This window comes from Nicotiana attenuata, unplaced genomic scaffold (genome assembly GCF_001879085.1).
Source record: "Nicotiana attenuata strain UT unplaced genomic scaffold, NIATTr2, whole genome shotgun sequence".
Lineage (NCBI taxonomy): Eukaryota > Viridiplantae > Streptophyta > Magnoliopsida > Solanales > Solanaceae > Nicotiana > Nicotiana attenuata.
The window spans coordinates 70,225-84,790 of record NW_017673828.1 but is presented as its reverse complement, the minus strand read 5'-3'; the positions used below and the strand labels follow the sequence as shown (position 1 = coordinate 84,790).

The 14,566-nt window shown below is 38.8% G+C and overlaps 1 protein-coding gene across 2 annotated transcripts in view; it reads left to right on the top strand.

Annotated features, from left to right (window-relative positions):
• The first annotated feature begins 399 nt into the window (after positions 1–399).
• Positions 400–14,566, top strand: part of LOC109217395 (mediator of RNA polymerase II transcription subunit 16) — a 20,543-nt gene continuing 6,376 nt past the window's right edge. The window contains exons 1-10 of one of the 2 annotated variants that reach the window (XM_019381634.1): positions 400–1,115; positions 7,863–7,931; positions 8,158–8,246; positions 9,367–9,479; positions 9,714–9,815; positions 9,908–9,992; positions 10,944–11,540; positions 11,686–12,304; positions 12,497–12,576; positions 13,500–13,582. In XM_019381634.1, the coding sequence (XP_019237179.1) occupies positions 802–1,115; positions 7,863–7,931; positions 8,158–8,246; positions 9,367–9,479; positions 9,714–9,815; positions 9,908–9,992; positions 10,944–11,540; positions 11,686–12,304; positions 12,497–12,576; positions 13,500–13,582 (2,151 nt within the window). In that variant the 5' untranslated portion in view covers positions 400–801. Of the gene's footprint in view, positions 1,116–7,862; positions 7,932–8,157; positions 8,247–9,366; positions 9,480–9,713; positions 9,816–9,907; positions 9,993–10,943; positions 11,541–11,685; positions 12,305–12,496; positions 12,577–13,499; positions 13,583–14,566 lie in introns of those variants that run through there. The other variant, XM_019381635.1, reaches the window with a different exon arrangement.

The following is a 14,566-nucleotide window of genomic DNA, read 5'->3' as shown; positions in this document are numbered from 1 at the left end:
TATGATGTAATATTTATTTAATTATGTTTTATTAATGATTTCACTTTTTGGTAATTTATCCTTTATGTAAAATTTTGTAATAAATGATTATATAAGTGGTGAATGTGAATTATATATAATGAATATGGAAAAAAGAAAAAAGATAGTATTAGTTTGAAGGAAATAAAAAATGAAAAGTAAATAGAAGATAATAATATAATATAGAAGAGAGAGAAAATTTGGTGTAAAAAATAGTGTGATTGTTGGAGTAGATTTGGTGTTGCACCATTTTAGAGTGAAAAATGATGCAGAAAATAGAGTGATTGTTGGAGATGCCTTAGAGATAAAGTAGTAGAAGTCCAGTACATATTGTTACCACTATTATATGAAACCTGTCCAATCACAAGAGCAGCACCAACGCCCCACTCAGCCAACTGAACCAAACATTTTAGAAACAACAGAAAACAAGCAGTGATAGGGCGAGTTTGGCCTTAAAAAGGCTGTAGTAATAAAACACTGACAGCAGCTTAAAAGAAAAGCTAAAAAAATTCCACCATCTGGAATCTCGTCACTTGTTGTGAGTGACTTCACATTTCCCCCAATTTCTCCGATCCAACGCAAACCCTAACCCCACACACTCAAATATCTCTCTCTCTCACACACACACATTCACACACTATAGTGATTCCTGTCGCCTTCAATTGTTAAGACTTTAGGCCACCCACTTCTCTCTCTAACTTGTTTCTCTCACTATATACGTATACAATTCCAACAAAAATATATAAATTAATTAGGGTTTTTGTACCTTTTTGGTTTATTCAAATGAATAATCAACAACCACCACCTCCTCCACTTGTTGCTGTTAAAGACTCTGAAGAGGAGTCTTCTTCTGCTATTACTACTACGAATTCTCTCGAAGCTTCTATTAAGGTTCAGGACAAACCTGATACTGGTGAAGACGATCACCCGGGGACTGCAATCGTGGCGACTGAGAAGGAGGTTTCTTCTGTCGACAACGACGATCCCATGGATGAGGATTCTGTGAATCCTGCTACCGTTTTTTGCATTAGGCTTAAACAACCTAGGTCCAATTTGCTTCATAAAATGAGTGTTCCTGAACTTTGCCGCAATTTCAGGTGATTCTTTTTTATTGCTGAATTTTTCTGATGTGATCATAGCTTCTTCTTATATTTCAGTAATTTTGCTGAGAATAAAACAACAACAATAACTAGGTCTCAGTTCTGGGCTACATGAATCTTCTATGTTGTGATAGATGTTGAAATGCGTGACCATCTAATCTAAAAGCTTAAGCGAGTAGGGAGAACACACTTGTATTTACTTCTTTTCTGCGGGATTTGGGGATTCCTGTCTTTTGCTCATATTGTCTCCTATGGAGCTAATCACGTCTTTAACAATAGATCATCATAAATTGACTAGTCTTATACCAGCAATGTGAGTTTACATAAGATGTGAAGCTCATACTGGAGAAGTTAATTAGAAGAGGATAATAATAATTTTATCTTGATTAGAGTGGTTCTCTTTTATCAAATTTAGCTTGAACATTTGTAATGAAGCTAAAGAAGCAAGGAAATGACCAAATTTGAGAAAAGCAGAAAAAAATATTTTTTTGAGAAGGAAAAAGCAGAAAAAATTATCATTAGTCATTTATTGAGGATTACTTAGTTAAAAGGGGTCAGTTATGCCGAATATTGAAAACATGCTGGGACGTCCCAGTTTAACTTTTGAAGTGGTGAAAGTCACTCAATTGAGTTCTAAAGTTGCAGAGAATCAAACACTGCTTCAATGATAGCAAGGGGGCTAATCAAAGTGTTGACTTGTTAGTCCGACCATTTGTCTCCTACCTAGACCATACTACTAGGACATTTGGCTCCTCGTAATCATCTAGCTAAAAGTTTAACTTCCAGATATATCATAAGGAATTGCACAGTATATTTTGTTCATATATGCAGTAATTCACCTATGCATAACAAAATTAGACAAAAATCTGCTTTATTTGAATAAAATTCTTCACTAGAATGTGGAAGAAATGAGAAAAAAAACAGAATTACATTTTCAATATGGTCTTAAGAACAATAGAGGGAACTTTGATGTATTCTTTTAGTTTCAGTGTTCATTGTTCCTAGAGCTCTTTGATTCTCTCTGTTCATTTTCTGGATACAGAGATTTCTTTTTTGATTAAGTGAATAGTTTCATTGACTGGCATCAAGGAGATGAAAGTTTCAAAGATAAGGACTTCAAAAAGAAGAAACAGCTCCAGTACATATGCCTAGACTGTTAGGGAGCTGATAAAGTCCAGAATATTTATAGGGCAAGTTTCCTCTAATTTTAACAGCTGGTAGATGATGCAGAATCATTGCTTGACTTTTATGACTCCTTGTAAGAATTGCAGGCGTTTTCTTCTTGTAAGTATTAGATACCAACCCTATTTTGGGTGCTGATTGAAAACTGATGAATAAAATTGTTACCCTCTCTCAAAAAAATATCTACAGGGCAAGTTACAAGAAAGATTTTGCCAACTAAAATACGAGTAAAAGTAAAAGACATCTAGCCTTAAGTGAGTGGTTAGCAGTTGATATTTCATCAAAACATCCGTGATTTCTGGATAGAGAGAGAATTATCCTGGTATTTGAAATTATCCTAGTTTCAGTATTTGAAACATACTAGTGTGGAAATTTTTTATATTTCCTCTGGTCTCTGCCATAGCATCTTATGTGCTCAATGGGGTATTCATCTTTTCTTTCGCAGTGGGGTAGTAAGACGATAGATTAAGTGAAACAAGAGACGAGAGGAGTTCTTGATATAGAAGAGATGAAAGTACACCCCCCCCCCTTTTTCTTTTTTCTTTTTTCCTTTTTTTCTTTTTTATAATTGTGGTAGTCGGACCAGCTTGCGCGCACCTCAACTAATTCCACGGGGTACTTGCTACCTCCCACCAGCAGAAGTATCAGGTAACTCTATCCACCAAGGCTTGGACAATTGAGAAGATGTTTTTGCCTCCGTTGGGACTGGAACTTTGAGACCTTAGGTTTCTCAATCCACTTGATTGACCTCTAGGTGACACCCTTGGGTGCACCTCTTTTTTTTTCATAAGGTAAATCATATTAATCAAAAGGGAGAAAATTCCCGTATACAATAGTATACCAAAAGTAGAGAATTTACATCAGAACATGATTCTCTACAAATGACGCCCAATCTTCCCCTTGGGTGCACCTCTTTTCTTTTTCTTATTTATTCCTAACTGAGAAGTAATTATTTTAACTATTCAATGGAGGGAACTAGAGACAGTAAGACTTAAGCTGTTCTGTTTGTCTCGCTACATTGCATAAAGTGGTGAAGGTTCCTGGTTTAACATCTCTCTGCATATCCATACTGTAATGTCCAGAAAATACATTTTCCTAGAAGGATTTTTTTTGAGAAGTGCTTAGAACATACATTTTGTGAAGACGACCTTCCAACATATCTGAGTTGTGTAGCTACCTATCAATTTCATCAAATTTTTTTATCTCCTGTATGAACTGAGTATATTGGCTGCCAATAGATCTATTTTTTTTTTTTTGAAATTTCCGATTCTTGTGACCATGTTTGCTAGTTGCTATGATGGTGTAGACTGGTCTTGACTCGGAGAACAGGGAAAGAAGTTCTCCTTCCTTTTTGTATCAGTGCCTTAGTTTGTTATGGAAAAACCAAGAATAGGAAGGGTGATTATGGCTTATCTTAGAGGTTATTGTAAAAGAACATGAAAGTGAAAGACAAGATTTCCTGGACGATTGAAGAAGTTGAGTGGTGAAAAAGCTGTTGCTTCTATATAAGAAAAGAAGAGTTTACTGATCCTAATCCTAAACTTATTAAAACATTTATATCTTCTTCAACCAGGGAACTAGTAGACAGAGATTCAATCAAGTCACTGTCTTAAGGAGCAACCATGACCACATAATGAATATTTACCTAATGATCGAACCAATTATGGTCTAGCGGCTATGGTTTCTAGGTCAATCATGAAGAATAACTCACTCTTTTGCTCACTCATCATCATCCTTTTTTTTGGTATTCGGTTGGGGGGTGGGGTTGTTTGATCTTCATTTAGATTGACAATTAGATATATTCTATGAAGATTAATAAAGAATTATATGGAAGTTGGCTTCAACCAGTTGTTGGTAGCAGTAAACAAATGTTTTTTTTGTCAGCAGCAAACAAATGTATGCAGCTGCTTAAGATTATCGTCAAAGCCATTGAGCAACAAAACAATCGAAGTGAGGGGTTATCACCTCATGTGTGGAGTGATGCACTTCGAACTCTTCTGGTGCTTCCAATAGGGAACTTCCCTTTTCTTCTTTTTTTCCTACTCTTTGGGTACAATTGCTAAACTAATTAAACATGAAATTGAATGCTGCAAAGAAATGCTTTTTCAATCATTGGTTAGTCGAATATTGAATTTTAAATTTGCAATTGAAATTTATCTTTCCATGACCTTATTGAAACTGCATTTTAATTATTTTTAATCCTACAAGTTGTGCTAATATTGTCACTATCGTCTTGATAAAAAGAAAATTCTCGCTATTGTACGATCAATGCTGAAATTAGTAAGTTCAATTCATTCTGATGTTGTAAGTTTTGAAGTCTAATATCTGTATCTTCAATAAATTAAGAGAAATTTGACTTCGAAAGAGCATACACTTTGCTTCTCGCTTTTTTGCTTATAGCTCCATAGATAATTTTTTCTTTTGCATTTTCATCTTTAAAAACACAGCTTTAGAAGTATTATGGGGCTTGGGTGAAGAACGCACAGGAAATGAATAGACTTGATAGGATGAGAATAGAGAATTTAATTTTGGAAATACATCATCTAGTCTATCAGATCCGTCTTCTCCCAAATGCCATATGATATCAAGGGTGGCATATTAATGTAACTGTAAGCATGCTCAAGATCAACTTGCAATGTAGCATCTAAGTTTGTTTTGTCCCACAATTGCCTTTTTTGTGCCAGATAAAATCCCCATAAGCGCTATTCTTAATATAAGAGGAAAAAGCTTGGCTATTGTCTCACGGGAGTCCCTGCAGTCGGATATGCATGATATGTTTAATATCACTAGCCCCACCTCTCTCTAGAATGTTAGGCATTAAGCAATAAAGTGGGCTTGTGTCTTATTTCACTGGATAAATCACATCTGCCATAACTATGTTGGACCAATATTAGGCTATGCCATGTTCAAATCATCGGGTGTTGGAGCTTTGTCTCCATGCTAGTTATTCAATTTTTGACATAGCAGATTGTGCTTGTACACATTATTTTACATTTATGCTTGTCGTTATAAGAATCTTCTTTCCTTTCAATGCTGCTATGATGGAGGTGAGCCTGAAATTCCATTTTTTATTAACATGTAAATGATGACGTCTATTTTGCTATTCAACTACTGATGCTTGGAGGAATAGCGGGGACGCGAGCGATATGCGGAAAATGACGGCGAATTGTATAAGGGAGATTGCGAAAGAGGTGTTAGGGGTCTCGAAGGGTTACTCGGGCGGTCACAGGGGCGACTGGTGGTGGAACGTCGAGGTCCAGGGAAAGATGGAAGAAAAGAAAGCGGCATACCAGAGATTAGTGGAGAGTACAGACGAAGAGGAAAATAGGATGAACAGAGAAAGATATAAGACATCTAGGAAGGTGGCGAAGTTAGCAGTTACGGAGGCCAAGACTGCTGCGTTTGGTCGCCCGTACGAAGAACTGGGGGACAAAGGCGGAGATGACAGACTTACTTTCATAAATTGTTGAATGACGAAGGGGACAGAGATATTGTGCTAGGGGAATTGGAACACTCTGATAGTCATCGAGATTTTAGCTACTGTAGGCGCATTAAGGTCGATGAGGTCGTGGGGGCTATGCGTAAGATGCGCAGCGGCAACCGGGCCCAACGAGATTCCGGTAGAATTCTGGAAGTCGGTGGGTAGAGCGGGATTGGAGTGGCTAACTGGACTGTTTAATATTATTTTCAGGACGAAAAAGATGCCAGAAGAATGGAGGTGGAGTATGATGATACCGTTGTATAAGAACAAAGGCGATATCCAGAACTGTAACAACTATAGGGGTATCAAGTTACTAAGTCATACCATGAAGGTTTGGGGGAGGGTAGTGGAAGTGACGGTGGGGAGGTCGGTGTCGATATCCGATAACCAGTTTGGGTTCATGCCTGGATGTTCTACTACGGAAGCTATCCATCTTATAAGGAGGTTGGTTGAGCTATACGGGGATAGGAAGAAGGATTTGCACATGGTGTTTATTGACCTAGAAAAAGCATATGACAAGGTCCCTAGGGAAGTTCTTTAGAGATGCCTGGAGGCGAAAGGTGTTCCGATTGCTTATATTAGGGTGATTAAGGACATGTATGATGGAGCTAAGACTCGGGTTAGGACAGTGGGGGGCGACTCTGAGCATTTTCCGGTTGTTATGGGTTTACACCAAGGCTCGGCGCTCAGCCCGTTCTTATTTGCTCTGGCGATGGATGCACTGACACACCATATACAAGGGGAGGTGCCATGGTGTTTGTTATTCGCCGATGATATTGTTCTGATCGATGAGACGCAAGGCGGTGTTAACGAGAGAGGTTGGAGATTTGGAGACGGACTCTTGAGTCTAAAGGTTTCAAGTTGAGTAGGACTAAGACAGAATACGTGGAGTGCAAGTCCAACGGCATTTCGGGAGAAGCGGGCATGGACGTGAGGCTTGAATCTCAAATCATTCCCAAGAAAGAGAGCTTCAAGTACCTGGGGTCGGTTATCCAGGAGGATGGGAGATTGATGAGGATGTTACGCACCGTATAGGGGTGGGGTGGATGAAATGGAGGCTAGCGTCTGGTGTCTTGTGTGACAAGAAGGTGCCTTTAAAACTAAAAGGTAAGTTCTACTAGCGGTGGTTAGACCGGCCATGATATATGGTGCTGAGTGTTGGCCAGTCAAGAATCCTCATATTCAAAAGATGAAAGTTGCAGAAATGAGGATGTTGAGATGGATGTGCGAGCACACTAGGTTGGATAAGATTAGGAATGAAGATATCCAGAGGAAGGTGGGCGTGGCTCCTATAGAAGACAAGATGCAGGGAGCTAGGCTTAGATGGTTCGGGCATTTGCGGAGGAGAAGCGGATGCCCAAGTTAGGAGGTGTGAATGACTGGCTTTGACGGGTGTGAGAAAAGGTGGAGGACGGTCAAAGAAATATTGGGGAGAGATGATCAGGCAGGACCTGGTGCGACTTCAGATTTTCGAGGACATGGCCCTTGATAGGAAGTTGTGGAGGGCAAGTATTAAGGTTGAAGGTTAGGAAGTAGGAGGCTAGCGTATGTTTGCCTTAGGCTGCTAGTGGCTTCGATTGTGTCCATATTACTTATTTAGGACTGCAGGTTAGATCGTAGGAGACTAGTCCGATAGTGTAGTGTCTTAAGGTGCTAGTGGCTCTTGTTGTATCCATATTACTCTTTTGTGTCTATAGTACTGTACTATTGTTACTGCTTATTGTTATTGCATTCTCTCTATTTTCTGGTATTACGTTGCTGACGTTATCTCTCTTTCTTTCTTGCTTACTCTGATATTACTGCGCCACTGTCTCTTTTCATCCTCTTTAGCGAGGATCTATCGGAAACAACCTCCCTACTCCAGGAGTAGGGGTAAGGTCTGCGTACACACTACTCTCCCCAGACCCCACTTGTGGGATTCCACTGGGTTGTTGTTGTTGTAACTATTGATGATTGGGTTTTCATGATTTATCATACATCTAATGTTATGTGTATGCCCTTCAATTCGCTATCAAGAATGTGTATATCCTTCAATTTGCTATCAAGAGCATGCCTTTGATGTTATTTGATTGTTTTCTCAGCGCTGTTGCTTGGTGTGGCAAGCTAAATGCAATAGCTTGTGCTTCCGAAACATGTGCAAGGATTCCAAGGTTAGAGGTTTGATTTCCATCATAGTAAGTGGTATAATTTGTTCAAATTATTTCAGCACACTGTAATTTATTGCGCTTGGCTATCAAGAACTTTTTCAGTGTTTCCACTAAAAGATGCGAAGGCTGTGCTAATTTTCAACAAATTCAATGTGGTCAAATTCTCGAGATATCACTTTATTTCTTTGCATGTATTGTTTTATTCTTATTAGTCTCTAACTTTTTGTAGTTCAAATGCAAATCCACCTTTCTGGATCCCTATACATATAGTCATCCCAGAACGACCAACTGAGTGCACTGTGTTCAATGTTATAGCAGGTATTGTAAAATAACTTTCCGGTATTGATTACTGGGGTAATATTGTTGCATGTTCTGAAGCTTGAGTGCCTTAATTGGAGGGGTTTTTTGGCCAACTTTGTTACTCGTTCATTTTTTCTGTTTATGTGCATTGAATAGCTGCAATTTGTACTCACCTTTGTAATGGCCAAGGAGCTAGCCTGTCATCCACCGCCCCAACTGTGATGGTCCCCTTCGGCTAGTTCTTTCACAAGTGACCCTGTCGATTTGTCTTCCTTTTGCGAACGCGTTTAGAACCTCAAAAATGAGGCCTGCTGCTTTAGAGTCAGCAGTCTTTTATGAATGGGATTTTCTTTTTCTTTTTTTATTTTCTTGCAAATATAAGGAAAATCAGAGATGTTTTAGAAATGGTGAATAGAAGAATATATAACAGATGGTGCAATGCAAAGCTGTGATGGATAAACAGCTCTTCATGTAGGGGCAACTAATTAAGTTTTCAACTTTCTGGGTAAAATATGGATTGTACCTTCAGAGTATTGAAGAATTCTGATGGCTCTTTTCATTTGTTTTTGGGATTGGTTTTTTTCAAAAAAAATTCCGACATACATCTACTGGCAAGTGTGCCAGATTGCTAATCACTGTTCATACTAAAATATCTGGGAGTTTCCAATTGAACCGAACATTTGAATTATCTTAACGATCATAAATATCTGGTACAATTGCATTTCGACAAAAATGATCCTTCTAGTTTCCACGCAAAGCCTGAATCAAGCTTCGACCTTATTATAAAGAACTATTCATTGGAAATGCAGTTAATTGATTATTACAAGATTGCGTTGGATTAGAAAATGGTTGCATGTAGTTAAGAAACACCATTGAAGCCCACGTTTGACTGTTTGAAACAACCGAGTGTCTTTTCGAGAGCACTTGGGCTGTTTTAATTTCAAATGGGTAGGCGTTTTTTTTCACATAACTAAATGGGCCCTAAAAATTCTGGTACATCGTGCTGTTGTTGTAGTGAACTGAATTTTCTCTAAAGAGATGCACACCTTTAACTTCTGTGCAGAATTGGTTACCTTTCATTTATGGCTGGTGGTATGTTTTTGATATTTCATATTTTACAACTTTTTATGTTCTACAGATTCCCCTCGTGATTCTGTCCAATTCATTGAATGGTCTCCTACTTCTTGTCCGCGTGCGCTGCTCATAGCTAACTTTCATGGGAGAATAACAATCTGGACTCAGACTTCTCAAGTAAGCTGGTTTTCTGGATTATAGTGCATTCTGTTGCCCTCTTCACTTTCTGTTTGCATGTATTTTCGGTGACTTGCAAGTTCTTGGTGTGGGGTTTCTCACTTTTTCCATGTCACACCCGGTAGCCAATACCTGATTGAGTCTTGGTTTTGCCCATATGCTACACGTTCATGATTATTTCTGTTGTTGCTTCAAAAAAGTATTCTTACCTAACATGTATGCTTGGTTACTCAGGGTCCAGCTAATCTGGTACGAGATGCCAGCTGTTGGCAGCGAGAGTATGAATGGCGTCAAGATATTGCAGTTGTTACAAAGTGGTTATCAGGAGTTTCTCCGGTATGCAATTGTTATGATATCTCGAAATTTGTATTTAAGAATTTGCATAATTTGATTGGTTCATATCTTGTTTTTGTTTTACCTAACATTAGTATAGGTGGCTTTCAACAAGAACTGGTGGTTCCGCTAAGTCAACATTTGAGGAGAAATTCCTTTCACAGCAACCACAATCTCCAGGTAGGTTCCTTGTTTCTCTCTCTCTTTTTATATATGTTCCATCAAATGAGTAGTTAGTAGGGATATATGTAAAGTGATTCAAAAACATTTATGGTGCGTGTTACAAGCAATGTTGTCATAGGCAAAAAATGAAAAAAGCATTGATATCTGCTGTGGGCTTTAAGCACAAAGCGCAAGTAATGCATATAGCTCGAGTAAAGCGCGAGCTTTATGAAAAAGTGCGCAACTGAAGAAAAGTAAAAGAAAAAAATATATGTAATTCAAAAATAATAACTATATTCACAAACAACAATTATTTGGATAAAGGAATTGATGAAATTATAATTAAGTGAAATAGTTATTGTTCAGTACTGCTCGTTTTAGTAGTCCATAGGTGTGGGACACATCCTTAGCATCTTGGTGCCTAAATAGAAGCTCTACCTAAGTGAGGAGAAGTATGGTTATATTTCGCTTAGCTTCGAGGTTTGAGTAACCTCAAATGAACCCAAGGTGCAATGAAACTGCCTTACTAGTGGTATGGGACGCTTGACTCCAGATGGCGTACCCCAACGTTTAAGGCTGTTAAGACTGGACCTTTGGGCCTAATTCAATCCCAAATACTTGCTCATGAGGCGAGAATTGCCCAAGACCATATGAGGAGACAGCTCATATTCTCAACCAATATGGGACTCTAATACCCTCTTGCACACCCAAGACGGGATATTTGGAACGTGAACAACATAACATGGGGGCCCAACGGTGGGTAAACCAAGAATAGAGATGAGTTTGGCTCTAATACCATATTAAAATAATTGACCTTGGACCTCAGTCAATCCCATAAGCACTACACTGCTGTTCTGCTGCTGATCCTGCTACTTCTGCCATCATGTGCCCTTGGCGTTCTTCATATTCAAAGTATCAATTTTAATTGAAATTTTTCCTTAATTAGTTTTACTTTAATTTTGATTGCAGCTGGATGGCCAAATTTTCTGTGTGTATGCTCTGTCTTCTCATCAGGGTCTGTTCAGCTCCATTGGTCTCAATGGCCACCTAATCAGAATGGTACACCATCAAAATGGTTTTGCACAAGCAAAGGGCTATTGGGAGCTGGTCCTAGTGGCATCATGGCTGCTGATGCTATCATAACAGACTCTGGAGCAATGCATGTTGCTGGAGTTCCCATTGTCAATCCATCAACTGTTGTCGTCTGGGAGGTGACACCTGGCCCTGGTAATGGATTTCAAGCAATTCCAAAGACAAGTGTGAGCAATGGGGTTCCACCGTCCCTTAATCCACCTTCTTGGGATGGATTTGCCCCTTTGGCTGCATATTTGTTTAGCTGGCAGGAGTATTTATTACAAGAGGCTAAGCAAGGCAAAAAACTAATGGAGCAACATTACAATGACATGGTCGCACTTCATTGTTCACCAGTTTCCAACTTTTCTGCATATGTTAGTCCTGAAGCAGCAGCTCAATCCACAGCTACCACAACATGGGGTTCTGGTGTTACTGCAGTTGCTTTTGATCCGACCCGTGGTGGTTCTGTTATAGCTGTTGTGATTGTTGAGGGTACGGATATGGACCTAATGTCCCTCTTTGCCCTTCAATTTTTTCTAGTGAGGATGGTTTCCCCCCTTCTCTGGTTTTCTTTCTGGCACTAACTTTTTCCAAGTTTATATTTGTTAGCTAATCTTTACTCTTTTTGTCTCTGTAGGTCAGTACATGTCGCCTTATGATCCCGATGAAGGTCCTTCAATCACAGGATGGAGGGTTCAACGTTGGGAATCATCTGTGGAGGATGTTGTCCTCCACCAAATATTTGGAAATCCTACATCCAGCTTTGGTGGACAGGCGCCAAAACAGACAGTATGGGTGAGTAAAGTAATTAAATGTATCCCAGCAGGAAATGATTTTAAGAGACCCCTAGCAGTGGGAGCAGGACCAGTTTCTGATGGAAGAAACATGGCTGACTCTGGTGTGGAGATGGGAAAGAGGGTTAGTTTTGATCCCTTTGATCTTCCAAGTGATGTTAGAACTCTTGCCCGTATAGTGTATTCTGCTCATGGTGGTGAGATAGCTGTCGCTTTTCTACGAGGTGGCGTCCATGTATTCTCAGGTCCAAGCTTCACCCCTGTTGATAACTACCATATTGATGTTGGATCTGCCATTTCTGCTCCTGCCTTCTCTTCGACAAGTTGCTGCTCAGCTTCTGTTTGGCATGATACCAGCAGAGATTGTACAATTTTGAAGATTATTCGAGTTCTTCCTCCTGCTGTTCCAAGTAATCAGGGGAAAGCTGACTCAGCGAATTGGGAACGAGCAATTGCTGAGAGGTACATGTGCTTTTGCGCACTATACTTAAATTTTTGAATCATTTTAATATGCTCAATTAAGACATTTCAATCTGACTGTTATTACATCTAGTTAGAATAGTATTGGTACCTTATAAAAATAGTTAGATAGTATTTGGTTTATGATATTAAACCGTCTTCCCTGAGATGACATATTTTTCTTTCTATTGGAAGATTTTGGTGGAGTCTTTTGGTTGGAGTTGATTGGTGGGATGCCGTGGGATGCACACAGAGCGCTGCGGAGGATGGTATCGGTAAGAGCTTAATCTGTTGGCAGATTTAGAACTGAACTGCTGAATGGATTTGGAAAGTACTTCAAACTTGATATCGTGATCAAGAGCTAAAATAGAATTTCAGACCTCTGATATCTAACCAGGTTTCAGCGGAGCTCTATGATAGGATTTATGATTGTTCTCTATTTGATGCGTTAATATGAAATCATAAGAAGCCATGAAGAGCTTTGAAATTAAAAATTCCATTCCTGTTTTAATTATTGAGGTCTCTCTCTGTACTAATTTCCGGGTTCAAGTAACATAATCCCCACCCTTTTGCAATAGATGGTATTCTAAAGAATTGAAATGCCATATCTTCACTTTTAAGTTGCATTCATGTTCCTAGCATAGCTGATAGCAGTAATCTTTTGTCTAATCCATGGTCATTCTGCTGGAAGATCCTTTCCTGTGTTTCATGGAACTGCAAAATGGAAAAAACATAGCATCTTTAGTTTGTTGAAATTCTTGTGTAGTTTGAAGAGTACCATCGGTCCTTGCATGCGCTATTTTCCTTGTTTTCCTCTGTTTCTTCTGCTTTGACTCTGAAATAATTGAAGACGGCTATTCCTCTTCCATGACATCCTCAGTTGTGCCTTTTGTTTTGTCTTCCGAAAGTCCTCCATCTTCACAAAGTCTATTAAACTGAGTAGCTTTAGTAATTCTTATTGGTGTTTGAAGAGATTCTGCTTCAGCCTGATATAATGTCTGACCTGTTTGCTGCAGGCCTTAGTTAGAGTTTGAGCTTTCACCTGGCCTTGTTTTTTTCTTAATTGAGGATTTGATAATAAATATCAGTTGATCTCTGCCCTTTTTCTGTTTGAGTAATTTTGACTACATGATCTGGAAGGATCAGGCGCATGCGTGAAGGATCAGGCAATCACTAATGATGCGTGCTTTTGTTGCAGTTGCTTTGAACAGTGTCATTGCTGTACTGGATGCAGATTTCCATTCCCTTCCTTCAACTCAGCATAGACAGCAGTATGGACCAGTATGTTTCTTTTATTTAAATCTATCTTTAAGCCTATCATTTTCATAATGAGGACATTATCATCCTGGTGTATCAATTTGACGGAGACTGGTAATATAGAGCAATTTAGTGCAGATATCGAACACTGGATTTCACGTTCTGCTTCATATTTTTATATGCTTTGCCTCTCTGTATGAGCTTTGCTCTTGCGTGATATCATTCTGACTTCCGCTTACTCAGGATGGAGAATTCATATCTCTGTGGGAAGGAGTGGGGTTGGGGGTGTGCATTAGGCTTTGGAGAAGATTTTGGAGCAGTGTATTACACTTAGCTAAAGATAGGGCACAATGGAAGAAAAAGATCCATATATGTGCTATCTTCCGGTTGGAAACAGGTTTTAGACTTGTAGGGAACTTTTAATATTATTATTATTATTGTTATTAATATTATTATTAATTCTATTATATATGTGCGGTGCGTGTGTGTGTGTTTAACTTATTTCACTTTTATTTATTTAGTATGATGATATGAGTTGAGCTTAAATGAAGAAGTGAGGATTCACATAGCCGACTGCAAGTCCGCAACTTTGTTTGGGACTGATGCATAGTTGTTGTATTGATTAAGTATATAATTTTTTTATATCCTTATCAAAAAATAATTTTTTTATATCATGAGAACGTGCAAACCTCTGTTTGATGTTATTTGCTTATTTTAACATATGATTTACAGCGCTTTCTTGAATGCAATCAGAAAATACAAGATATTATATCATGTTTGGATATGCAAAAGACGTGTTTTTTGCTTATTAAATGAATAGCATGGTCAAATTACTTATACGTTTCTCCTTGTGGAATCCTGTCATGGCAAAAATCTTGACACAGTTTTATATAATGAAAACCTTGATACAAAGTAATTAAATCAATCTGCAGAGGTCTTACTTATCATTAAAGATGTAGGTGCCGGGGGGCGGGGGGGGGGGGTCGTCTCGAACTTTCCCAACTATCA